Source organism: Melitaea cinxia, chromosome 14 (assembly GCF_905220565.1).
Source record: "Melitaea cinxia chromosome 14, ilMelCinx1.1, whole genome shotgun sequence".
Taxonomy (NCBI): Eukaryota; Metazoa; Arthropoda; class Insecta; order Lepidoptera; family Nymphalidae; genus Melitaea; species Melitaea cinxia.
This window is the reverse complement of record NC_059407.1, coordinates 13762265-13788889: the sequence shown is the minus strand read 5'-3', so window position 1 is coordinate 13788889 and position 26625 is coordinate 13762265. Positions and strand designations below refer to the sequence as shown.

General features: G+C 33.0%; 1 protein-coding gene across 1 annotated transcript in view; it reads left to right on the top strand.

The window, feature by feature from the left end:
* The first annotated feature begins 3244 nt into the window (after positions 1 to 3244).
* The window catches only part of LOC123659562 (E3 ubiquitin-protein ligase RNF144A), a 50221-nt gene continuing 26840 nt past the window's right edge, over positions 3245 to 26625 (top strand). The window contains exon 1 of the mRNA XM_045594770.1: positions 3245 to 3412. Within this exon, the coding sequence (XP_045450726.1) occupies positions 3253 to 3412 (160 nt within the window). The 5' untranslated portion in view covers positions 3245 to 3252. The remainder of the gene's footprint in view (positions 3413 to 26625) is intronic.

Below are 26625 nucleotides of genomic sequence, written 5' to 3'. Positions count from 1 at the left end.
GACTTCATTAACCGACTTCCAAAAAAGGAGGAGGTTCTCAATTCGACTGTATTTTTTTTTACACAAACTGTACAATGCACGCCGCAGTTCAGTCGTTTAGGGTGGTACAAAACCCAGCTACAAATCGGAACCACGCTTAGTCCAGTTTTTAATAATTAATTACTGTTCTGTGATCATAATTAATAAATAAATAATTTAGTTTGTCACGAAGCTGTGCTTTTATAGTAAGTAGCACAATGCGATGTAGCCATACAGCCTAATATCTCTATTTCCAATTTCCGTTGTTAATTCTATCTCACCGCACCACAGTTTTTAATTATTTTATGTTTTTTCATCAGAAGGCCCACATTTATTTATATTTATTTATTTATTTATATTGTGTAGATAGTTATAATTACGACTCGTCCATCCGCCCTAGATTAAGATGCATAGAATAAGATATATAAAAAATAAAATGCATAGAATAAGCAAAAGACGCAAACACAGCGTCTGGTCCACCCACCCCCCTCCCCCTGACATCCGCTGGGCCGAGACTGTTAAAGTTGACTCAGATATATTAAAACCTCCAAATCGGTTACATGTCTTTTATTTATTTTTTTGATTTAAATTAAGTTAGTTAATAGTTAATTAGTATAAATAGTTTTCATATTTATATTAATGCTCGTGATACATAAAAAAACATTGATCTATGTTTATTGTTTGTAAACAGTGGAGATAAATCCTCTACCTACATAAAAATTAGTAAAACAAATATACAATATGCTCATACATAAGCCATATATGCGAGTCACATGACATATTGTGAGATGTAATTAGCGAACAAGATTATCAGATTATTATTTATGATGTGTCGCTTGAAACGTGACTTACATTCATTAGAAATAATTTTATACTTAAACTACCTTACCTTGCGGTTTTATCAGGGAGTGTTTAAGATCTCCAGCTATTTACGTACTTTAGGGGTTCGGTTGCTCGTGAGAAACTAGTGCATATGTTAGTGATAGGGTTTATCAGCAAGAGGTGAAACAGTAACTTTGAGTTTCACTTCAACTAATAAATGTTTGAGTTATATTGTGGAGTTCGTAAATAATTTGAAAAAGTAAAATCCTATCCTATCCTATATGTCCTATGATATTAAAAATGTTAATGTAAGTTTGTTTATTACGCTTTCACGCAAAAATTACTTAACCGATCATCATGAAACTTTGTACACATATTCTTGCAGATATTAGACGTAACATAGGATACTTTTTATTTAAAAAAAAATTCAATGCGAGCGAAGCTGCGAGTAAAAGCTAGTATATTATAAATTTTTATCTGTTGGATACTGTTATACGTCAGATAGCTTTATTATCAAACGTTATAATACGCCCTTAATAGTATCATTGCGATCGACTTTGTTTTTTACCTGTATGTAAAAATATCCATCTAAACTTTCCCATATATCAATAATACTATCCTATAAGGAAATTCATTATGTTTTTTAGGAATTTCCTGTTCATATATTATACAATCAAACGTTGACCTTTAATTTTTTGTTATGTTCAAATATGGGAAAGACCATGTTTAAATGGATACTCGATAAACCCAATTTTGTTGCCGTAATTATAAATAAGGTTATCTATTTGACCCCTATTTTTTCCAATAGTATAGTAGCTGACTAAAACAATTTATTTTGCTGGCGTATCCTTCACGGAAAATAGACTAAGTTGTAAGTAAGAAGTTATTTTAGTGTAATTTGACTTTTTTTTTGTTACTTAATTTTTTTTTCAACTTAAATAAATAATAATAATGTCGTCTTATGAGTCGGTATCTTAATAATTTATAGCCATCTAATCAACATGGTACGGTTAAAGTTAAATTTTTTTTTCGTTGAATTTTAACTGTGTGTAAAATAATCTGTAAACGTAAGTACTCCAAAGAAATAGTCAAATCTTCTTTTTTTATATTATTTGATATCGTCTAAGTTATGTAAATTTAATAATTTAAATACTTTGGAAGTTATAAGTAACGAAAAATATTTGAAGTAAATTTTAAGTTATAACATTAATTATTGTTTACAAATAAAACAAATAAAGTAACAACCTACAAATACATAATGGAAACTGGACTCGTGAGAAAACTATAATAGGTAAATTATAATAATACATATGGACTTTAATTTAAATAAATTGATAACTTGGTAATCAGTGTCACAGACCCCAGACCCATTTCTACTTCAGCGGTCTTGATGAATGTCGCTGAATAAAAAATACATATATCACTTTCCATATATACCGGTGTCCGCTGTTCGTTCGCTTTTTACGATGGTTTGATATCGCGACGTAAAATATTATGAAACATAACGTGGATTCCATCACATCAAAACATAGATAAGAAAGAATGTTTACTTTTTTCGTTCGTATAGGTATATTTGTATTACAGTATTAAAATACTGTTTATAAAATAAAAAAATTTATATCTATCTATTGAATTTAGAATAAACATATAATTTAGTTTAAAATCTAAGTATATGATCACCTGACGGACGCGACGAATAGAATATTTTCGTAAACACATTCCGTTCTTATCTGCTATTCTTTTATTTTTCACACAGTGCACTGTTAAACTGTTAACTGTTTTTGCTGCACCGTTTATCACATAAATTGTTTTTTTTTTTCTCTAAATAATTAAGCAATTTGTCAATAAATATAAAATTTAAGTTAAATAATTTTATCCAAAGACCGCATAAACCTACTCGTATCTTGTCTACATTATAAGTAATAGAGTATAGGGAAACCTAAAAGTATACCTATACATCCCAAAAACTTATAGAATATAATTATTGTTCAATCCTAATAATATAATTGTAATTGTGTTTGCTAGCAAAGAAAAAAAAATCGACTTCAATTTCATCGACAAGTAATACAACGTCAGTAGACGAAAAAAAATTAACAAACGCTAGTGGCGTTACGTTACGTCGTCACTACGATTTTCGAGGGTTTCTTTCGATTTCTCTGGGATTCCATTATCGGAGTCTGGTTTCCTTATCATGGTACCATCATTGGGATATCTTCTTTCCAACAAAAAAAGAATTATCAAAATCGGCTCATAAACGACGAAATTATCTCCGAACGTACATAACACACACACATATATATATATATATATATATATATATATATATATATACGTCGAATTTAGTAACTTCCTCCTTTTTTGAAGTCGGCTAAAAAACAATATAACTAACAGTAAAATCTCTTTCTGCAGTGCATGAAAGCGTATGTGGATTTTGAAGTATGCAACGGCGCATACGAAGTGTCCTGCCCGGACGACCGGTGCTCGACGGGCGCCGCCCTCACCCTGGACGAGATCTCAAACCTTGTAACACCTTCCGTCATGGAGAAGCATCTCAAATTCAGGCTTAATCACGGTAAGTTTATATTAATAATGAGGGTAGGGTACGGAAAACAATATCTTCCTCAATATCTATATCTGGACTGAGGAAATACTTAAGGTACATCTTTGCGTTACAGAACTTAAGAGACAAATAATACTTATGCTATGCTATGATTTCAAGTAGTATCGTACTTAGCTCCTGGGGAGTTTAATTCACCCTATTGCAGTAAACTGGTGTACAAAAACCTCCTCAAGCTTTCGCCAATCATCCCGGCTGTCCGCAATCCTAATCCAGCTTCTGGGTCAGTCAGGGTTGGTGTTAGAAAAATATATAAAGACATGAGAGTTACACAAGAAACAGGTACTAGCTAACAAGGTGAAATTCATGTCCGTGGTTTCACCAATTGTTTGAGAAGACATCAAGTAAAATTCGGCCCGGATCACTAACTAATCTGTGTAGAAACGCTATCTCAACAACCGTGATATATGACGCAATAGATTCGCTTTTTTTAAATAGATTATCACTCAGCAAGATAAACTGTTTGACGTAATCAAACAGAGATTAGTTTAATTATAACATAATCTTATTATTTTTTGAATCAGCTACACTTCACACTCGGATTCATTGTAAGAAGTAAGTTGGAATAATTTCAATTCATAAAGACAAATTAGAAAGAGTACAGAATACAATCATCAAAATAGCTTGAATGATATGGCGATTTGTTAAAGTTTTATAGAATGAGTTCTCTTGAAAGCCACACAGACATCATGGACTTATGTTTTCTACATAAACTATATTTAGGTAACATCATAGGTAACATAGATTGTTCTGTATTACTGACTCAAATTAAGCTAATTGTTCCGAGAGAAAATGCAAGGTTTTGTAAATACAAGGATTTTCGAAAGTCGATTTATTTAAAACAAATTTATGGGCAACCGCTTCTTTGGGTCTTAAATACGTATAATAATATTTATAAAGAAGCGGATATTGAGTTAGTGAATGACAATATAACAGCATATATAAAAATGAAATCAAAAATATTATGATGAATTAAATAAATTGATAATATAGTATGTTTTACTTAATTTTTATTTGATGCTAATTTAAATTTAATTTTCTTGCCTTGTACGAGTACTTTATTAGTTAAGTAAGTGTTTAATTTTTGAAGCTATATTTCTTTTGGCACGTTAGGGAAAAATGATGAGAGTAAATATTTACAATGCGCGCGCACAACGACACAAAAACCGACACCCTGAAGTTAGCTAGTCAACGAAGAAGAATTTAGCAAGGTGAAGTTAGCTAGCCAATGAAGTATAACTTTTTACATGCGCACATAAGTACACACACTTTTTTTTCTTTTACCTGGCGTAGTTTTTCTTTCTTTCTTTTCTTTATAATGCATATTTTCAAAGATGTGTTGAGTTAGCCTTTAATTGCAATGTGTAACAAAAAAAAAAATTATATTGTTGTATTTAATATAAAAAGTGTAAAGTTATACATGTGCAGGCTTTCTACATGATAAAATAAAATTATAAAATAATATCGCTAATGTAATGCCTACACATATAAGCTATTGTATGTTACATCAGCTATGATAATAGGATAGCAATAAATCTTTTGACGTTTTCCCACGTGAAGTGCATTGTATTACAACATGGCATTTTAATGCACTTAAGTAATTAACCCATAAGAACTATTCTTAGCCTAACCTTGGCCCGTTTTACCGAAAACAAAGGAAACGTAGACTTCTAAATGCTGCAGTACTTTTCTTTAGAATTAAAAAAAAAAAACAGGCTTGCATTCGGAGCCAAGTAAACACATACGTGTAAATACTTGAATCTTAGTTTACTGTGATTGAAAATAGCCTAATTGGCGAATGAAATCAACGTTTGTTTATGATATTCAATACGGTAACGTTTTAACTTTAATCCAAAGATATTTTGCTACTGTACTTTAAGGATCTGTTAATATATCACTGCTAGGCTAAGGTATCTCCTATTAATGTTATTGTCATGTAATAATTGTTTTTGCACGCAAACTAGAAAGACCGACTTCAATTCCATCGACAATTAATACAACGTAAGTAGGCGAAAATATACTTAGTCAAGCAAATACGCGTTATCAAAGATTACTCAAAAACTACCAACCAGATTTCAATCAAATTTGGATTACAAGACAAGTATCAGCTTTCGATTAAATCAAGAATCATCTGAATCGGTATATTTAGTGATAAGTTATGCGGAGCAATACATCGTCCCATTTAAATTTAATGACACGAATCACCTTTCGATTAATAAAGTCATCAAAATCGGTCCACTTAATCAAAAGTTCTGAGGTAACATACATTAAAAAAAAAAAAAAAAACGAGTGTGGTTAAGACCACACCACTAAACTAAAACTTTCTATCTTCACGAACTTAAATCTCCCTCTCAACTTGTGTTCGCCTCGCCCGATCACACTTTTTATAACGCCCTCGTCACCCATTCACCATCAGCTTACTTCAAACTACAATCGAATTGAAAACCCCTCCTTTTTTTAAAGTAAATTAAAAACCTAAAAAAAATATATTGTTTATCTATATTTATATAGTTCTTGTTTAGTTGGTATATTATTTTTTTGGGTAATTTTCAACTTGTCACGATTCCATAAACATAGTGAATATGGTACCTGCATGCTCCAAGTTAAATAATATGAAAATGTCCTTTGTGTTTGCACTGGTAACTAGAATTTTCCAGTTTTTAGCGTAGGTGTATAACAATTCCGACGACGCAAAAAGTTATGAAATAAAACCGTATTTATTGCATTATCACGTTTTCATTACGGCGCCGAAATATTTTCCGTACGGTCCCGTCCGCCGTACGAAATTACTTAAAATAGTTCGAATATTCACCGAACGCCGCCTCTTTCATTATTCCGTTTTATTTCGGAATATTTTCCTCGCGGAACATACAGTCGACGTACATAATTAAAGGGCCCTGTACACGGTCAAATTTATTTGTCAATTTTGTTTGTCAAACTTCATGTTTTCATCGAACAAAAGCGCATACGATCAAACCAATTGATCAAATAAACTAGACTCCTGGAAACCAAAACAAAAAATATATAATAAATATAAATATTTATATGTTTCAATTACCCAAAACACCAGAAAGATAGAAAATATTGTCACGACAATTTAGAAATACATGGAGCTATGATAACTGCATTGGAGTGGTAGATGGAAAGCATATCACTTTACAAAGACCTGAGCATTGCGGTTCCTATTATAATAATTATAAAGGAACACACAGCCATTGCAGTTGTGTTCTCCATGGTTTCAAGGCGATAACTGAGATTTTATATGACAAACACAGTTGCACACTATCAGGTTTATCAAACACACCGTCAATCGAAATTTCCATCAAACGTGTCAAATATTTAAATTATTTGACAAACACGTCAAACAAGCTCGCACACTTTCAAAAAATTTGACAAAAACATTTGTCAAACTAAAATTTGACAAATAATTTGATCGTTTACAGGGCCCTTTACGCATCTAAAATTAAATAATTCGAGGATAAATTCCGAATAAATCAAATCGAAGAATGTAAAATTTACATAAACATGTTTGTTTGATACTTTTTTCTGAAATGAAAATAAAAAATTCTACATGTTTTGATTGTGAGCTGTTTTTCATCTCATCTCTGTTTGTAATTCTAATTATATGTCTTCTATCATCTTGTATTTTGTAGGCGTATATATTGATGATGATATTTTCATAAATTTCGCTTGGTCATCTCTGTTCCATAAAATACGTTAATAAAATACATTCACAAAATAAATTAATACTTAAAATACAAGAATGTCTAGATACAATGCGATAACCAGTTCGTGCAACGATTTTTTTTTTTTTATATTAAATTAATATATACGCTATTAATGGGAACTAGGAGTTTGGCAGCTACGAAAACACATTAATCAAATTATTGTCTTGAGCGGAATTGAACACGCAATACTAAAACGCAAACATTACTTAAAAACAATAATAATTACTAAAAGAAAAACAGAGTTAATATGCTTCAAATTATTATTTTTAAAATATCTGTAATGGTAACTTGAGCTTCTAATAATTTTTTGTTGCAATAAATAATACTCGGACGTTAATGAAATGTATATTTTATGCATGTGTATCTTATTATGTGTTCGACAATGTAACGATGTATCCTTAGTACAATATATTGTTCCACCACGATTATGTTATTTTAATATTTGCGTAAACGACTTGTCACGACGTGACGACTGTGATTATACTTACATGTGATCTTTCATTTTATGTGTGTATTGAATGAATTATATTTTGTTATTAAATTGAAGTAGTACACTCAACGGCCCCAATTACAATGAGTTAGTGGTTCGGGAAATAGAGACATCCCAATACAAACGCCCGGACTAAGATAAATATATTTAAGGTCTACACAAACATTTTTGTCTCGTGTCTAGATCTAACTCATAACCTTTACAGCTCAACATTTCATTTTGCCACCTTTGCGCCCAATTTTAGGTATAAGTGTTCTTAACACGAATGAGTAATTTAGATATCACTATGTAGCACTTTCTAGACAATGTCACTCTTCACTGTCGAACACGAGATATTTACTTCTTTACATATCTATACTAATATTATAAAGCTGAAGAGTTTGTTTGTTTGAACGCGCTAATCTCAGCAACTACTGGGCCGATTTGAAAAATTCTTTCAGTGTTAGATAGCCTATTTATCAAGGAAGGCTGTAGGCTATATCATTACGCTGAGACTATTAGGAACGGAACACCAATGAAGAATGTTTCAAAATCGGGTTTGTTTTTCCTTTTGACTGTTTCCGCTGCGTGCCCTGCGTAAACAGTAACTTTTGCAAAAATCATGTATGACAGAATTTTTTCCTATTCCACGTTGACGAAGTCGCAGGCAGAAGCTAGTTAACTGTATAACTTCCTTAACATTATAACTTCTTTACGCACGCTTGACTTGGGGAGTAGGCTGGCGAATGCGTGACGAGAGCGTTACGAAAAGTAAGATCGGGCGAGATGAACGGAAGTTGAGAGAGATATAATTTAGTGAAGATAGAAAGAGGGGGAGTTAAGTTTCGTAAATTTAACTTTGGTCGTGTGGTCTAAAGCACGCTTTTTTTTACTAAAGTACTAAAAGTTACAAAAGATTACAACTACAAAACTTTTGTCGGCCGTCACTTCCACCATTGCTGAGGACTGATGGATCACTGGCCCATTCTGCAAAAGAGAAAGCGGATTTGTTTGCATCTCTTTTTGCTGAGAACTCGCGTCTGGTTGTTGCAGGAAAAGCACCACCAATCTCAACTCGTGCTGACTGCATTATGGCAGAAGTACGCATACGCCAAAAGGAGATCCTTAAAATCCTGCAAACTCTAGACGTAAACAAGGCCAGCGGACCGGATGGTATACCAGCGATAGTCCTGCGTACCTGTGCCCCTGAGTTGTCTCCACCTCTTACACGCCTGTACCGCCTGTCACTTAAGACTGGCAAAGTGCCGAAGTCTTGGAAGCTTGCCAACGTGCAGCCTGTGCCCAAAAAAGGTAGTCGTGCAGACCCTGTCAATTACCGTCCCATCTCGGTCACATCCATACTCTGTAAGACTATGGAACGTGAACTAAACAACAAACTCTTGGCCCACTTGGAAGGTAACGATCTCCTCAGCGACCGGCAGTACGGTTTCCGCCAGCACCGTTCGACTGGGGACCTTCTAGTGTATGCCACACATATTTGGAGTGAGGCCATTGACAAACACGGCGAAGCACTTGCCGTGTCTCTCGATATCTCGAAGGCCTTTGACAGGGTTTGGCACGCGAGCCTTATAAGCAAGCTTCCTTCATATGGCATTCCACCTGGCCTTTGCACTTGGATTTCTGACTTCCTGAGCGAACGTTCAATACAAGTTGTCCTTGACGGGTACTCGTCGGACCAAAAGGCTATCGACGCTGGTGTTCCTCAGGGATCAGTCTTGTCCGCTACCCTCTTCCTGCTGCATATTAACGATCTGCTCGTCCCCGGTACCTTTGGGTACGCTGACGACTGCACAGTGACGGACAGATACTTTTCGAGTGCAAGGGCTAGTAAGGATGTTATCCAGTCTTGTCGAGAGGATATGGTCAGCCGCTTGAACGTCGCCCTCCAGGCAGTCTCCGAATGGGGCGATGCCAATCTGGTCACGTTCAACGCTACAAAAACACAGGCGTGTGTGTTCTCCTCTAAACGGAGCCCTTTACACCTGGCTCCGACTTTCCGGGATGTTTCTGTGGAAATTACCGACTCCCTACAGCTCCTCGGTGTAGAGCTATCGTCCAACCTGAACTTTGGGCAACACATCGAGTCCAAAGCAAAAACTGCAGCAAAAAAACTAGGCATTCTCTCTAAGGTCAGGCGATACTTCACTCCAGAACAGCTGCTTCAACTATACCAAGCACAAGTTCGGTCTTGTATGGAGTATTGCTGCCATCTTTGGGATGGATCCGCCAAATACCAACTGGCAACTTTGGACTCGGTGGAAAAACGAGCTAAGAGACTCATAGGTGACCCTACTCTGACAGACACCAAGTTGCAGAGTCTCGATCATCGGCGTAGGGTAGCTCGTTTGTCGGTGTTCTACAAAATATATTTCGGTGAGTGTGCGAAGGAATTACACGATCTAATTCCCCCAACAACCTTCCGCCATCGGGACACTAGGCGCGGTCGATCGTTCCATCCTTATGTCGTCGATATGCCACCTACGCGCACAAAACGCTTTGGCTCTACTTTTCTGATGCGCACAGCTAAGGAATGGAACTCGTTGCCCGCGTCTGTGTTTCCCGAACGATACAATCTGGGTGCCTTCAAGGCCAGAGTGAATAGGCTGTTATTAGGCAGGCATGCTCCACCTTCGACCGCATCGTCACTTAACATCAGGTGAGATTGTGGTCAAATGCCTGCCTATTTGTCATAAAAAAAAAAAAAAAAAAAAGATTGTACCACTACTCAAATAGCAATTATTTATTCATTGTCATTTAGCTCTAAGCTCACGGTTTTATGTTGGACATTCTCAGAGAAATGGAGAGACGTGTGAATAAACCACGAGACATAAGTAAATTTTTTGTATCGTATTACGCGCGAAAACACGCAAAAAATATATATTTACGTTATTGATAATATTGCTTACATATGAGTATTTAAGTAATCAGAAATTTCCGAAGAATTAATAAAAATAATATATACGTATTATTGGTTTGTCTTCAGTAATATTTATGAAGAGGCAAAAGGAAATATTTGTTTATTTGTGAGCGATAAACTCTTAAGGGTCTGTTTTACTGGTTGCTGATATAATTTATCTTGCACTTGAATAACTCATAGTTTTAATCAGCCGGAGCCAAACTACGAGTCTTGGAATAATATCATGCGAGTATTCGAAAGTTAAAGTGTATCTAGATAATGTTAATGGAAACGTATATCAAGAATTTTCATCAATTTATACCTTTATACGTCACATAGATTTCTGAACTGGTAAAACAAACATGAAAGTATTAAATCGATTCAAGAAATTATTTCACATATTGTTTTCTAATGTTTACGCGAATTTCACTCATTATGATGAAACAAACTTTTCAACCATTGTCACGGGAGGTCCTGCCGTGATCCGAAACGCCTGGCATCTAAAAAACTTAATAAACAGCGATAAAATCCGAAAAGGTTGTTACATTGTAAATTATTTCACGATTAAAAGGATCTTATTGTTATAGGCTATGAAATATCGTCATATAACTCATAGTAGATGAATAGTATAATATGTGTCAAGGGGGGATGAAACCCCTAACAGTTTCATTTGCATGTTAGCTGACAATTAATCTTGTTTAACGATACATGTAGCGGTGTGAGGTACTTTGCCAAATTTGTAACTCGTTTACAGTATGTGTGTAACAATATGTATGTATTTAATTATTTAAATGGGTTCGTGTCTTTATTATATTGATCGGGAGTAAAGTTAAATTTACTTTAGAATAATACCATTGTTAACGTCATAAACTTTTAAGTAATATAATAAAAAGTAATTTTGAAGCCTACTCCATATAATTACAGGTTATATAAATATAATAAATAATAATATATATTTATAAATAAAATAAAATAAACAATATATATAGGTAGATATATCTAGATATTACTTTTATTGAACGCAAATTAAATTTCCCTTTCTAAGTTACTAAAAAATATCCTTTACATTCTATATCCTCCACTGTTTTTGTATTTAATATAACATTTAATTTTAATAATTAAAGTATAAATCAATTTAAATAATATAATAAATTAATTAAACATAATAATAATAAATATATATAATAAAATAATAATTCTCAGACCACTTTATTAAATAATCACAAGTTAAAAATATATTTATACTAGCTGTGCCCGCTGCTTCGCCCGCGTTAAAATCAGTATGTGACAAAGTTTTCCCGGCAAACTTCCATTGAAACTCCCATCAAAATCGGCTTAGCCGTTCCGTAAACCTTCCTCTTGAAGCCCTCTCTCCATTGGTGAAACCGCATGAAAATTCGTTCAGTAGATTTTGAGGGAATCGATCACATACACTTTTGGGGACTTTGTTTTATAATACACTAACTGTTGCCCGCGACTACGTCCGCGTGGTTAGGAAGATATATGCGTTACTATTAAGATGTTTAACGCAAATTATTTTTTTATTTCAGTCACTTGAAATGCTTATCAAACTGAGTAACTTTTTAAAAGGCACAATTTAGTATAATTTAATAGTTATTTTTATAAAACCTCTCTATACAACACATTTTTAGTTTTATTTTCAGGCTGTATATGTTTCATACAAACTATTAACCCCAATTGAACCCCCATAGCGGTGGAATATCGTAAAATCCGTTCTTAGCGGACGTCTGCTAACTATAATTTACCTCTCTGCCAAATTTTATCTTTGTCCAACCTGGATGGATACAGCGGTTTTTGAGTTCTCGTGATGAGTGAGTGAGTGACTTTTCGCTTTTGTATATATAAAGATTATGATGCATTATTTGGACACCTCCTCACCATCTAAAGAGCGCACATTTTAAATTTCAAGTCTCTTACTTCAAAAACATAGGACTTTCATACAAACTTCCAACCCCCATTTTACCCCCTTAGGGCTCGAGTTTCGTAAAATTCGTTCTTAGCGGATGTTTAAGCTCTATAAGGAGCCTATCTGCCAAATTTCAAATTTGTAGCTCTTATAGTTTCGGAGATATCGCGATGAGTGAGTCAACCTACCATCCCCCGTTTTAACCCCAAAAGGGAGTTGATTTCTAAAGATATATTATTTGGACACCTTTTCACCATCTATAGAGCATACATTTTAAATTTCAAGTCTCTTACTTCAAAAACATAAGACTTTCGTACAAACTTCCAACCCCCGTTTTACCCCCTTAGGGGTTGAGTTTCGTGAAATCCGTTCTTAACGGATGTCTACGACCTATGAGGAGCCTACCTGCCAAATGAAAAATTTGTAGCTCTTATAGTTTCGGAGATATCGTGATGAGTGAGTCAACCTACTATCCCCCCTTTTAACCCCAAAAGGGAGTTGATTTCTAAAGATACATTATTTGAACGCCTCCTCACTATCTATAGAGCATACATTTTAAATTTCAAGTCTCTTACTTCAAAATCATAGGACTTTCGTACAAACTTCCAACCCCCGTTTTACCCCCTTAGGGGTCGAGTTTCGTAAAATCCGTTCTTAGCGGATGTCTACGTCTTTTAAGGAGCCTACCTGCCAAATTTCAAGTTTGTAGGTCTTATAGTTTTGGAGATTTCGTGATGAGTGACCTTTCGCTTTTATATATGTATATAGATATAGATATAGATAGATAGATAGATATAATATATTTATATATAATATATTATATTATATATAAATATATATAAATATATTATAAATATATTATATATAAATATATTTTTAACTTGTGATTATTTAATAAAGTGGTCTGAGAATTATTATTTTATTATATATATTTATTATTATTATGTTTAATTAATTTATTATATTATTTAAATTGATTTATATAAAACAAACATTCAACTGACTGGTTGAGTAACAAATTAAAAGATTTATACTATACGATACGATTATATTGGAATGGAGAGGGTTATATGAATATCAGACGTTTTCCCATAAAGCAAGCTTTTACTTTAGTGAATAACGGTTAGGCAAAAGGAAGAAAGAACTTCTTTGTCGATAACTCAAAAAAAAATAAATATGATTGTTAAAATGTTTATATAACTTTCTCACATTTTCTTGTGTCAGTAAACATCATTAAAATCGCTAAATTATCGTTTTTTAACTTGCAAAACAACAGATTCGAATCAAACGGTATTTTCCGTTATCTGGTTTTTCTCTTTCATTTCAATACAAGAAAATATCATATTATAAGGTTAAAGAAGACACAGTCTAATGGTGTCTGTATGTAACATGAACATCCCAATGCTGGGCATAGACCTTTTTCACCATGAAGTTTTTTTTTTCGATCAAGTAGACCAATATCAAAAATAATTAAACACGGCTGGACACGTTACAAGATATTTACCGAAGTCTGGCTATTTCGTATCTTATTTTGTAGTTAAGTAAAATATAAATAAACAAAATCTGCATATACACTTTGCCAGTAGACATAACAAACTCGAAGACAAAACAAACTTTTGAGCGTAATATGATATTAGTTGAGATGTTTCGGAGAATGTGCTCAGCAGATAGCAGTAGCAGTAAACATTTTCTCGGTAAAAGTGTAACCTGAGCTAGGTTTAATTCAAACTTACTATCAAAACAAATTTTAACCTGCATGCCTGTTTGTCTATCGTATACTTTTTATTTTATTTGTTTTTATCTTTATCACACAATTATAATGACAAATAAATATAATTTCAGTCTGCCCCATGGGCAACCATTTTAAAAAAATTACAATATACCAAACAGAAACAGTTTCAAACGTCTTAAAAGCCCCCCACTAAAATAAAATATCATAATATAATTTCGTTTACTTATATATATATATATATTATGTAACTAGGAAGGCAAACAAGTGTACGGTTCGCCCGATGGTAAGAGATTACCGTAGCTTATAGGCGCCTGCAACACCAGAAGCATCGCTAACGCGTTGTCGACCTTATCCCCAAATCCCCATAGGATTTCTGGTCGCCTTATTCATCAACAGGAACAACACTGCTTGAAAACAGTATTATTTAGCTGTGATCTTCTGCAAGGTCGATGTAGTACCCCAGTCGGGCTGCTCCATATTTTGAGCAGGAAATTTCCTACTGTGCCCTACCTCAGTTAATCAAGTTAATCAGTATATATTAAAATGGCATTAGAAATTTATGCAAATATAGTATGTAATATTTATAAAGAAATGCGTAAGATAGAAGCATAGCGGATTAACTTCCTAAATCATTTTCCTAAGGGAAAAGCCGGGCATTGCCCCGCTATGGTTATAAGTAGCTACTGATGTTACCTAACATTGAAATTTGCTTAGGATTGGTAATATTAGACGGTGAATAATTTACTCCTTAATAAAGTTTTAAATATGAGTTGGATGCTATATCAAGTCCAGAGAACTTCCATATTCATTATATTAAAATGCCTAAATTTTTTAATATGACGCACGGAGCGGAGGGGTTGTCGTAAACGCCAACGAAGATAGATTTGCTGTAGAATCACAGTTCTAACATATCGCTATATATCTATATAATACATATCATCATTCATCATCATCATCATCATCATCATCATCATCATCATCATTTCAGCCAATCACAGTCAACTGCTGGACATAGGCCTCCATAAGCTCACGCCATTTTTGGCTGTTTTGCCCATAGTCACCACGCTGGGCAGGTAGGTTGGTGACCGCAGTAATTATGTATGTATGGCGCTATATAGATAATTCAAATATAAACGCTTCACACCCTGAGTGTGAACTTGTGAAGCATTTATATTTTTATATTTATCTATTTTATTACTTACGTGAAACAAAAACTTTGTACCCCTTTTCACGAAAATCGTGCGGAGGGAATCGCTTGAGAAATTTCGTACACTTATATAATAATTTATATAGAGAAGGAGTGCAGAATGCTAATATTTTTTTAAAGTATGCATAAAAATATATTTTAAAAAAAGCATTACACATGTTGACACACCCACGCGTACACTCAATATATTTGTTTATTGTTAAAGTCTGTGGTTAAATTATGGTTGAATTTCGACCACTGGGCGAACCACTAGTATTAATTAAAATATAAATGTATAAATACTTATAATATATTTTTTCGCCTAAGGAGTGAAACGAAAAGATATTTTTAATACTCGTGGTCAACATAATATTTTTTACTCTGAAAATGAAATATGAAACCAATGAAAGGAGGGATCAGCGACGTAAGCGTGAGATATTGGAGATATCTAAACACAGACACACCACAGACAGACTGGCGACGATATTCAAGGTTTACTTTTATTCGGAAAAGCTATGTAATATAATCTTACAGATTATATTTTATATATTATGAAACTGGTACAGAGCATCTACTCTCAAGCTAAATAATTTTTTTAAACATTTATTTTTCTATATAAACAAAATTCATTTATGGTCGCCGTAACGTGTTGGGAGTCGGTTTGCGCGAGATTTAGATCCCATGAAAATAAAGGATTAAATCTTAATAATGATTATTTTAAGACATTTTTTTTTTGCGTTTTGTTCATCTTAGAATAACGACCCTTGCAGAATCAACTGTGTATGTATCTTTCTGTAATTACAGCACCAGAATCACCTGGTACGATTGGAAATATATGAGTTAATAACTTATATACACATTCACATTACACAGTCACATTATAAATATTAAAAAGAAATGAAATAAAAGTTTCGCTTGTTATTTCAGTAAAAAAAAAAAAAAAATTATCGTTAAAATAAACTATTTCCGGCCTCTTATATTTTAGTATGATATTTGTAGTGCGGAGGCCATTTTGTTTGTTTGCGTTTTTGAAGAAAAGGTAATATTATATTTCCGTGCCTTTCCTTTGGCGTTGTTTGCTTGTGAATGCTCGCTATGTGTTCGGAATTTATAAACTCTGAAAGACCTTCATATTGTTCACTGACTTTCATAAATTCTCTTGTAATTCGGTTATCACTTGTTACCTTGATTTCTCGTTAACTGTTGATTTTTATAATGTCGTATTATATAGATCCTAAGATCGTATAACAAAACTTTAACAAGCTTTCAACACAACATTACAAACGTATTTTTTTCGATTTTAATGGCAGATTATTTTATATTCCCTAGTACTATTTTTAAAGTTATCGGAAATATATATGTGAAGAAATAAATAAAAGTACGACAACGCAGATACGTTCATCACTTGAGGAGAATCACGTACTCGTAGCGCTCGCAGCGTGTATTCAATAGCTACTGGAACACAAGATCCCTGTTATAGGAATTAGTTTTCTTAGCACACACGTCGAAACGAAGTCGGTTTAGTTTGCTTTACTAGTACTTAAGGACTTCTATTGATCCTTAGATTTGATATTGATCACTCCTAATTGAGTTTCATAAGTGTTTTTTTTTTCTTTAATATTTAAAGAGGGTTTGTTCAATTGTTGAAGATTATTAATTGAGAATTACATTAAAAGTATTTATTTGTAAAAAATTCTGATCTATTAATAAAACTAAGGTTTGATCTAAGTAGGGAATTCCTTTCACTTTTAAATCAGCTAAAAGTAAATTGTTTCCGATGGTTCATGAGTGACGAGGATTACAAATAACTAGTAGGGGAGAGAGGGGCTTGTTGTAACAGGGGTAAGTAGTAACAGGCTCTTTTCACTAGGATCTTAAACTTTATCAACGCATTTCTTTGACTCGATTTAACCTATAAACCGCGCTGCATCATGTTGCCATAGCCAGTGTCCCGCCAGCCGGCGCAATGAGTGAAATTGTGCACGCGCATCATTTTTGCCAGGTAATATAAAATTGTACTGTCGTAAAATTTTGGTTTGCATTATTAATATCGACTAATTTCAGACTTTCTATATCTTATTTACATACAAATTTATCTATCTTTCATAATGTGTAACAGTTTTTAAGGTTGCTAAATTGTTTAAATAGTTATGTTGATAAATGTTAAAAATCATACCATGGGGTTAGTTGTAACAAAAACCCGGGGCTAGTTGTAACAAAATTCCAGGCTTGATGTAACGTGTTACAATATGCCCCAAGTTATGTTCTTCTAGAATGAGGGTGTATAAAAGAAAGTCAGAGCGGGCAACACAAAGCCAAGAAGTGTACGAGTTAGCGGCAGCTAAAGTTTTAGAAAAAAAAATGCAGTATTCGGAAAGCTAGTCAGACTTTCGGATTATATCACGTATCTCTTTATAGACACATATTGTCTGGTATGTGGTGAAGCTTACACAGATTCAAATAAAGAAGATTGGGTAGAGTGTATCATTTGTAAGATGTGGGCACATGTAGGATGTGTTACAGGAGACACTATTTCTTTTATTTGTATTAATTGTTGCTCAGATGAAGACTGAATTTAATTATAATGAAACCTACCAAATGTTGATTCTTATATAAGTACAATACTTTGCTAGATAGATATTAAAAAGAGATAATTACGAAGCATACCTTACATATAAATAATTTAATTACTTACTGTGATATAAAAGTGCAATGATGATTATAAGTAGTGTTTAAGTACATAAAACAGTTAATTATTTAATTTTTAGGCGTTGATTACTTAAAGGTCTATTTGAGTTGATTTTTGATAAGAATTACATAATACCTACTTTAAAAAGGTGTCAATTTTGTTAAAAATAAACAAAGAATAAATGATTACAGGTATTAGTGTCGTTTTTTTTGTCGTTACTACTTGCCCCGGTAGATGTTACAACTTGCCCCAAGCACGAGGTAAGTTGTAACACCGCACTTCTTCTAGAAAATAATTGATTGTAAAATAATGACTATTAGTTATGGTATTATTTTTACTTTATTGGGTAGAGGAAGAGCTACAGCATCCATCCATCTTTATTTAGTAGCAATATAATCAATAGATTTCAAGATATATTAGTTTTCATGAAAAATGTTACAACAAGCCCCTCTCTCCCCTAGTTGGTTGTTGTTTTTTTTTTTAATTAAAAAATAACCGTAAAGTTTTGTGCTGAGATATTCTTTCTACTTTACTTTATTGGTATATTTTTATAGGTATATTTTCGTGGTAAGATGTCGCTGTTTTCAAAACATTTTAAACACTCACATAGAAATTTAAAATGAAATTTCAAAGAAATAATCATTGAGCTAAAACTACTATATCAAAAAATCCAAAGTAAACCAGGATAAGTTCGTAATAGGATGTGCAGTGCATGCTCGCAGACCTCGTTCCTCGTGCACGGTGACTGCGCAGTAATTTCACCCCCATTTCAAACACAAACTCTGCAACGCCCTGATTGCTTCCTGTATAAGTTTAAAGCCAGGTACACAATGAGATAACGAGCCGGTTAAACTGTTTACAATCGCAACTCTTCGTTTGCTATAGAGGCATGAATCACAATCTAGAAGTATTCAATTGAGACTCGAAAGAATTAAGGGTTGGCGGCTGCATGTATTTTTTGACATAAAAAAAACTTAGACAATACAAATATCGAGCTTTAGTTACTTTCATTTCAAGCAAAATTTTTGTTAAATAATAATGCAACAAGTAATATTGAGGTTTTTAACATCATTTGTGTTTTTTTTCTAATTATTTAAAAAAAAACTAAAAGTCATTTTTGTAAGTTATTAAAACAGGTCCAAAATAAAAATAAGTAGTGATATCCTATGCAAGAAATACTAAGATTGATAACTCTAAAAAGGTTTTCTTCAAGCCGTACGAAGAAAGCTTATATTTAAGAGAGTTACATGTTTCCAATATAAATTTAGTATAGTCAAATAGGCCGAACAATTACTATAATTAAAAAAAATAATTACAATAAATGCCACTGCTTAACGTGGCAAGGAAATTGTCGAAAAAGCTTAACTAACGACCATAATGTATGATGATGTAATTAAAATGTTATTCGCCTAATGAAATTGTTTGCAAAGAGAAAGATATGTTTGTAATATTTTATTTATTTAGGCCATGTATTAAAAATTAACAAATTGTTTCAAATACATAGTTTTTCAACAATCATCGAACTTTTATAATATTAGTAGTAACGACAGAACTAAATATTTTGAAAGTATTTGCTTAAGTTCATTACAATAGAAAGCTTAAAAAAAACTCATAATTAAAAAGAAGATTTAAAATATATCCTACATGAGTCAAAAATCAGCCTGTGTGTCTTCACTTTATTTCTACATTCATACTTGATAGAGAACAGACGTTGAATTGCAGCAATTAAAATCATTCGCTTCATTAAATTACTATAATGGAGTTATTTATATCAGGTCTGCCGTGCCCGTGACTTCATTGACTTTGAATGTGGAAATGCTCGTATTATCTCATGATCTCCTGGTCGTGCTAGGTATAATTTGACTATTTTCTATCTATGACTAGCCTATTCATCCCGGTGTCACTTACGATGACTCACTAATAATGGTTATTGTCAAATATGGTTATATGTTATTTCTAATCAGTTTCAAACTGTAGCAAATTTTTAATCTTTAAAAATTCCTACACAATTTTAGGGGCAACTACATAAAGCTTAAGGACATATTTGAACATCGTATTAATCATCAAACGCGATGATTTGGAAGAAAGGGTTTTTTTTTTGCAAATAGTCGTCCGAAACCCGGCAAATAATTAATTATAAATAACGCCAAATCAAAAAAAGTTTATAATAGCTAAAACAAGTGGAAACGGCGGAGTCAAGTATAACACGGATCCAAATAAACCTTCAATTTCAGCACTATTTTTTTTATCTGAGAAACGCTACATCAAACTAATTAATGAAAAACATTGTTAAGTTGAAAAAAAATCTTAAAGTTTTTCCGCGGAACCGTCACGCAGGAGTGGCGGCTCGTACATCACGTATTTCTTAACAAAAACACAGTTGTATGATTAATATCTATAATTATTCAGTACATTAAAATTCTTTATAGTTACAAAGTCTAGATAACTAAAAGACTTGTTAGGATTTTTTTACATTACAAAATACTATATATATTTTGCTTTATATTCTATTCCTTTTATGAAACATTTTTGGTCTTTTGTAATTCATGTACTAAAAAATTGTATATGAGGCGTTTTCTATCTTTTTCTCTTGGAATTATCTTTTTGTGACTCTGTTACTAATGATAATAAGGTCTATGTTGCTTTGTCCTGAACAAGAATTATTAAATTTATTAACCTGAGTGAATTCATTAACATTTGAATTGAGATAGGGCACATCATAAAATTTCCTGCTCAAATATGGAGCAGCCCGACTGGGGAAGTACCTCGGAAGTACCTTACAGATTACAGCTAAATAATACTGCTTTCAAGCAGTGTTGTGTTTCTGTTGGTAAGTAAGATGACCAGTGCTCCTGAGGGAAAACGAGAATAGGGTGCGCAAAAGCTACGCTAATCGCTTATCATCAGGTGAGCCGTAGGCTTGTTTGTCGACCTAGTTACATTTAAAAAAAATATTGTATGACCCAATTACAATATATTCAATCTTTGACCCTAGTTGTATATTGAAATTTTAATTGAAAATTCTATTGTTACCGAATAGTCGGTATGGTAATCTTTTGCACCATTTGAATAGTAAAAGTTATTATAATATATTAACTTTTTCGGATTTTATTGCAGTCTATTAAGTTCTTTAGATGCCCGACGTTTCGAATACTTTACAGCAACCACGGTCACGGGAGTAAAAGTTGAATAATAATGTGAATAAAATTTTAACAATCACTCGACTGTGGCGTCTTTCCACTTGATTTTATGTCGTTACTTTTACTATTTTTATTTTTCATTTTTTCACTGTATTTAACATTCGTCATCAATGTTCTACAATGTTGTCCCAGTCCATTCGGTCCTTTATTTGCATTTTATAAAGGTTTGCTCGTCGATCCTAGACGGTGTGTCATACACATACATACTAAGTGAAATATGCAATAATGTAATTATGAATTATACGTATATTCCACTTGGTAGCAACCTTTTTATAATGCGTAAAACCAAACCTTCAAATTTTTGAATTGAGAACGCTTCTCGTTTCTATTCTTTTATAACATTGAATGTTTCATTATTTGCTTTCCTAATAATATCTTTGAAGTATAGATACCATTTTATAATATTTTTATTTTATTTACTTGGATAAAAAATATAAGGCACCGTCTAACAAAAAAAAAACTTATTTTGCAAATTGTAACAATCTTAATTTTAGTAACAGTTTTAGAATATCTAATTATGTGGTGTCATGGGACACCAGGTAGGAACGAAGTTCCTTCGGATAGTATATGTAGAAGCAACACAATGTGAAAAAAAAATGTTGAATTATATATATTTTAGTTCTTGATTTTTTTTTTTAATTTTGTTGATCGGTTTTTATTAAGTACATAAAAGTATTTAGGAAATTTAGTATTTTAGAAAATAACAAATACCGTAAAATAAAATAAATCAAACAAAATAATAAAAATAATAATTCAAACTATTAAGTGAAACAAAAAACATGTCTTTATTTATTCTTGTCGACAGAATAAAATTACATAAATAATTTTAAAAAAAGTTTATTAGTAATATTTTAGTTTTGCAAACGTCATATTATACAGTCGTGTGACTATTACGTCACTTCCAATGTATATTTTTCTTACGGTTTTAGTATCACATTTTTTTCAGTTCGGTCGCCCAGCCAAATGTCAAGCCTTGCCGTAAGGAACGTTCGTTCCAAAATATAACAATGCAATATTTTTTAATATTATAAATTAATTGTCAAAGAGAATGTCATTATAACTTCATACAGATGATAATAGACCAATACAATAGTAGGTTCATGTTCTACGAGTGTATGATACGTACGTACGAAAATTATATTCTCACGGGTACAATTAATATTAATAACTTAATTGCGTCACAATTATTACTCTTTAAATATTGTGCAAGAATTAACTATAAAATTAACGATGTTATGACGTCAACATAAAGAAATAGACGCCATCAATTATCGATAACTAACCGCTGTATAACGCTGTATATGAAATTATAAACTAAATATCTGACAGTAATTGAACTCTAATTTTAATCGTTCTGTCTCAAATTATCGCAAATCTATCTAAATATCTAATCTAATTCCTATATCTAAGGCACGCTATTATAGGACGCCAAGAACGGATTTTGTGCCAGGATCGGATTGACGCGCTCTAAGGGCTCTCGCAACTTTGTATCTGTCCACTAATAAAAGGTTTGTAGGACAAGTTTGTTATTTTTTCGAATTAGAAGCATGAGATTTTTTGACTACTGATTAAAAACGAATAGGTAAATACGTATTTCATCATTTGTGGACATTTTGCTCTCTTGAACAAGTGAAATAATGGTTAAAATACTAAATTGAAAGTTCGTCACTTTTGAAGCTGGAATCATCTAATTTTAATTCTGGACTACTGATTAAAAGTAAGCAAACAAGCGTTCAGCTGTTGTGGCCATTCAAACTAATTTTTAGGTAAAAAATGGCTTGCGAAGACTTAAGGAAAACTGTTGTTGTTGTGATAGAAAAGGAGCTCTGCAAGCAGTCTATTACGTCTAGTGTACAAAAGGTGTATCATAAATGTCGTACACAAAGAGGTCGTAAATTGTTGTAATATAATAATTAAATATATTAAATATTAAATATTTACACAATTACACACACGGTCATCTGTTCCTAAAGTAAGCAACTCAATGCTTGTGTTATAGGTAACAGCCGACTGGTTATTTTTTTTTCGATAAACATGCTTATAAATAATACATATATAAATAAATATTTATATTACACCCAGACTCGGGGTGGGAATCGAACCTACAACCCTCGGAGCAGAAAGCAGGGTCACTACAAACTGCGCCAACGGGGTAGTCAAATAAAAAACACTGCACTATTTTAGCCCTCCTTGTAAATATTATCAATTTAAGGCAAGTGCTAGCTGCTGCTTGAATCGATTCTATTTAAACCAAATATATACACAGCCGGAGTACGTTTAAGCTCCCACAAAGGCACTTCTACTTTATGAGTAAAAATAAAGGGCACATTTAGTCATAATATTATATATTACATACCTATATACATATAGGCCCATCCCCTTAATTTTAACTTAAGAATATTAATTGAATTGTGAATTATATTAAATTTCATTATTACGCTGCAGGTGTGTATCAGTGCATAATTTGTTTCATTATATATAATCATTTGCCTTTCTACTGACCTTCAATCTTGTCACAGATGGACAGTACTAAAAGTATTGTATGTAAATAGCTTGCTATTACAGTGACGCAAGTTCAATCCTCCTGCATGGTTTAACGAAGAGCACACTACTTTACTTTACTATTATTTTCTTTTTATTATTAATGGACTAAAAAAAATTGAGTTTTGATGTTTTTTTTTTTTTTTTAGAAAGCTGGCGCCTGTTTAGCCCCATTTAAATTTGGTCAGAATCTGACGAGTAGTTTTTGCGCTTCCGCTACAAATAGTTCGATTTCGAACACGACGAAACCAGCTTTTAACCCGCTAATTTTAATGCATTATCACTTCAGCCTATCGCGATCCACTGTTGGACATAGGCCTCCCAAAGTCCACGCCGAAAACTCATGTGTTTTGCCCATAGTCCACACGCTGGGCAGGCGGGTTGGTGACCCCAGGGCTGGCTTTGTCGCACCGAAGACACTGCTGCCCGTCTTCGGCCTGTGTATTTCAAAGCCAGCAGTTGGATGGTTATCGTGCCATCGGTCGGCTTCTTAAGTTTCAAGGTGGTATTGGAACTCTGTTATCCTTTAGTCGACTCTTACGACACTCACTGGAGGAGAGGGGGTGGCTATATTCTTTACTGCCGTAACCACACAGCTCAACCTTACACACCTTAGTATATGCTAAGATATAAACAATGAATCAATTTATTTAGGTTAGATAAACTCTACGTCGAAGGACCGAATACGAAATTATTTTATAGATAATAAATATAAATAAATGTAAACCGGTCGTGTCAGAAAAGTGTTTGGCATCTGTCTTAAGATAATTATTTACTTAAAAAGATTCACGATACGAAAATACATCTTCTTTGATGTTCATAAAAAAGAATTTTAAATATTTCAGTAAAATTGTGACTACACGTTTGGAGTAGCACCGTCGTGAGATTTATTATACGCAATTAGTAGCGGCTGGTTTTAATAATTTCTTTCTGAATTAATTTACTATCGATATATTTTTGACATAATTCGTTTAAATTGAATATGTAGGTATGTGATAGTATCATTAAGAATTAAAACCGGTTCCTTTATTCAAAAAACGATTCGTTTTGAAAATTCGATAAAATATGAATTAAATCGATGTCATCGTTCTCGAGCTATAACGTGATTAAGGAATGGGGCACTATTATACATTTATAAGATTTTTGTTTATTTCAAAGGTGGCAAACAATTGTAAGACGGGCTTCATGATAAGCGGATATCGTAATTTATTGACTCTAGTAACACCAGCTGAGGAGCAATGCCAGATTCTCCCCCGGAGTTCTGACTGACTACCTTACTCGTCACAGGAACACTACTACTATTACTTGAGAGCCAGTGTTATTTAGCTGTGACCTTCTATAAAATGAGCTTTCCAAATCGGACTGCTCCAAATCTTGGGCAAGATTTTGCCTGCTGTACTCCACCTTATTATCTCTAATATATAAAATTGTCGTGTCGCGGTATTTGTAGTTAAACTTCTCCGAAACGGCTTGACCGATTCTCATGAAATTTCGTGTGCATATTGAGTACGTCTGAGAATCGAACAACACCTATTTTTCATCCCCCTAAATATTAAGGGTGGTCCCACCCCTAATTTTTTTTTAATTTTTAGATAAATTATTAATTTTTTACTTTATTATGTTTTGGCGTTGAAAAATACATACAACCCTAAATTTTCACCCTTCTACCACCAACTCCTATTTTTAAATAGCGTTTAGTGGCAAGACAACGTTTGCCGAGTCAGGTATTACAACTTACAAATATTATATACATAAATAAATGATCGTTAAGTAGCATATGACATTGTGTCAAGTTGTATCTAATAAAAATCCATCTTAATATTCTTGACGTATTGCTTCCGCGTGCTGCAGCACTAGATTGTATCATTTGATCAAGGGTATCGGAGCCGGAGACCGGAACTCCATCTCTATACATTAACCAATCTTACATCTCATCATGCTTTGTATGACAGCACAACTTAGCTGTTTTTTTTTTTTGTATTAAATTTTTGTTACTGTCTTTTCTATTGGTGGAAGATGAGGTTTCCGGAAAACTGGGATGTTTGGCGGGAACTTGGAAAAGACTACGTTCCGGCTGCGATACGCTGATGTGATGATGATGATGATCACGATATTTTACATTAATTGATATAAAACTCTTTTTTGAAGTAAATGGAGCTTTGAAAAATATATAGAGGCGTGTACGTTTTATTGTAATTTTTTTGGTAACATATCTTTTTTTGGTTACCCGTCCGTACTTTTGCGTGGATGGTAGTATTTATGGTCTTATAACGGGTTTAATTAATGAAAAATTACATATTTTCTTTCAATCTATTAATAAACGACAAATTTTCATAACGTGTAACGAATGCGGTAGATTCGTATTTTAAAATTATGATGTATAATAATAGAGACAACTTATTTTTTTAAGAAAACCTCTTATTTTTAACACGCTCAATATACCTTATATTTTGCAGATTTTTGAGTTACGGTGTGTTTTTTTACAATTTGTATTTTTAGGTATCTTAGCAAGTTTCCTTATAAGATTATATTACTGTTTTTTTTTTTTTGTTACTTCGACCGACCCTGACTCCGCTACAAAATATATTAACTAAATATGTAACGACACGTTATGTACACATTTCGTTTTACTTATAGCACTTAACTAATAGTTATAACGCGAATCCAATCACCTCCAATGACAGGTTATTGTACGGCCATGAATCGAGTGAGATTCGTATGTTTCTCCACGAGTAATTTATACTTACGGTCGCTGTTTTGTGCGAATTTATCTCTGTTT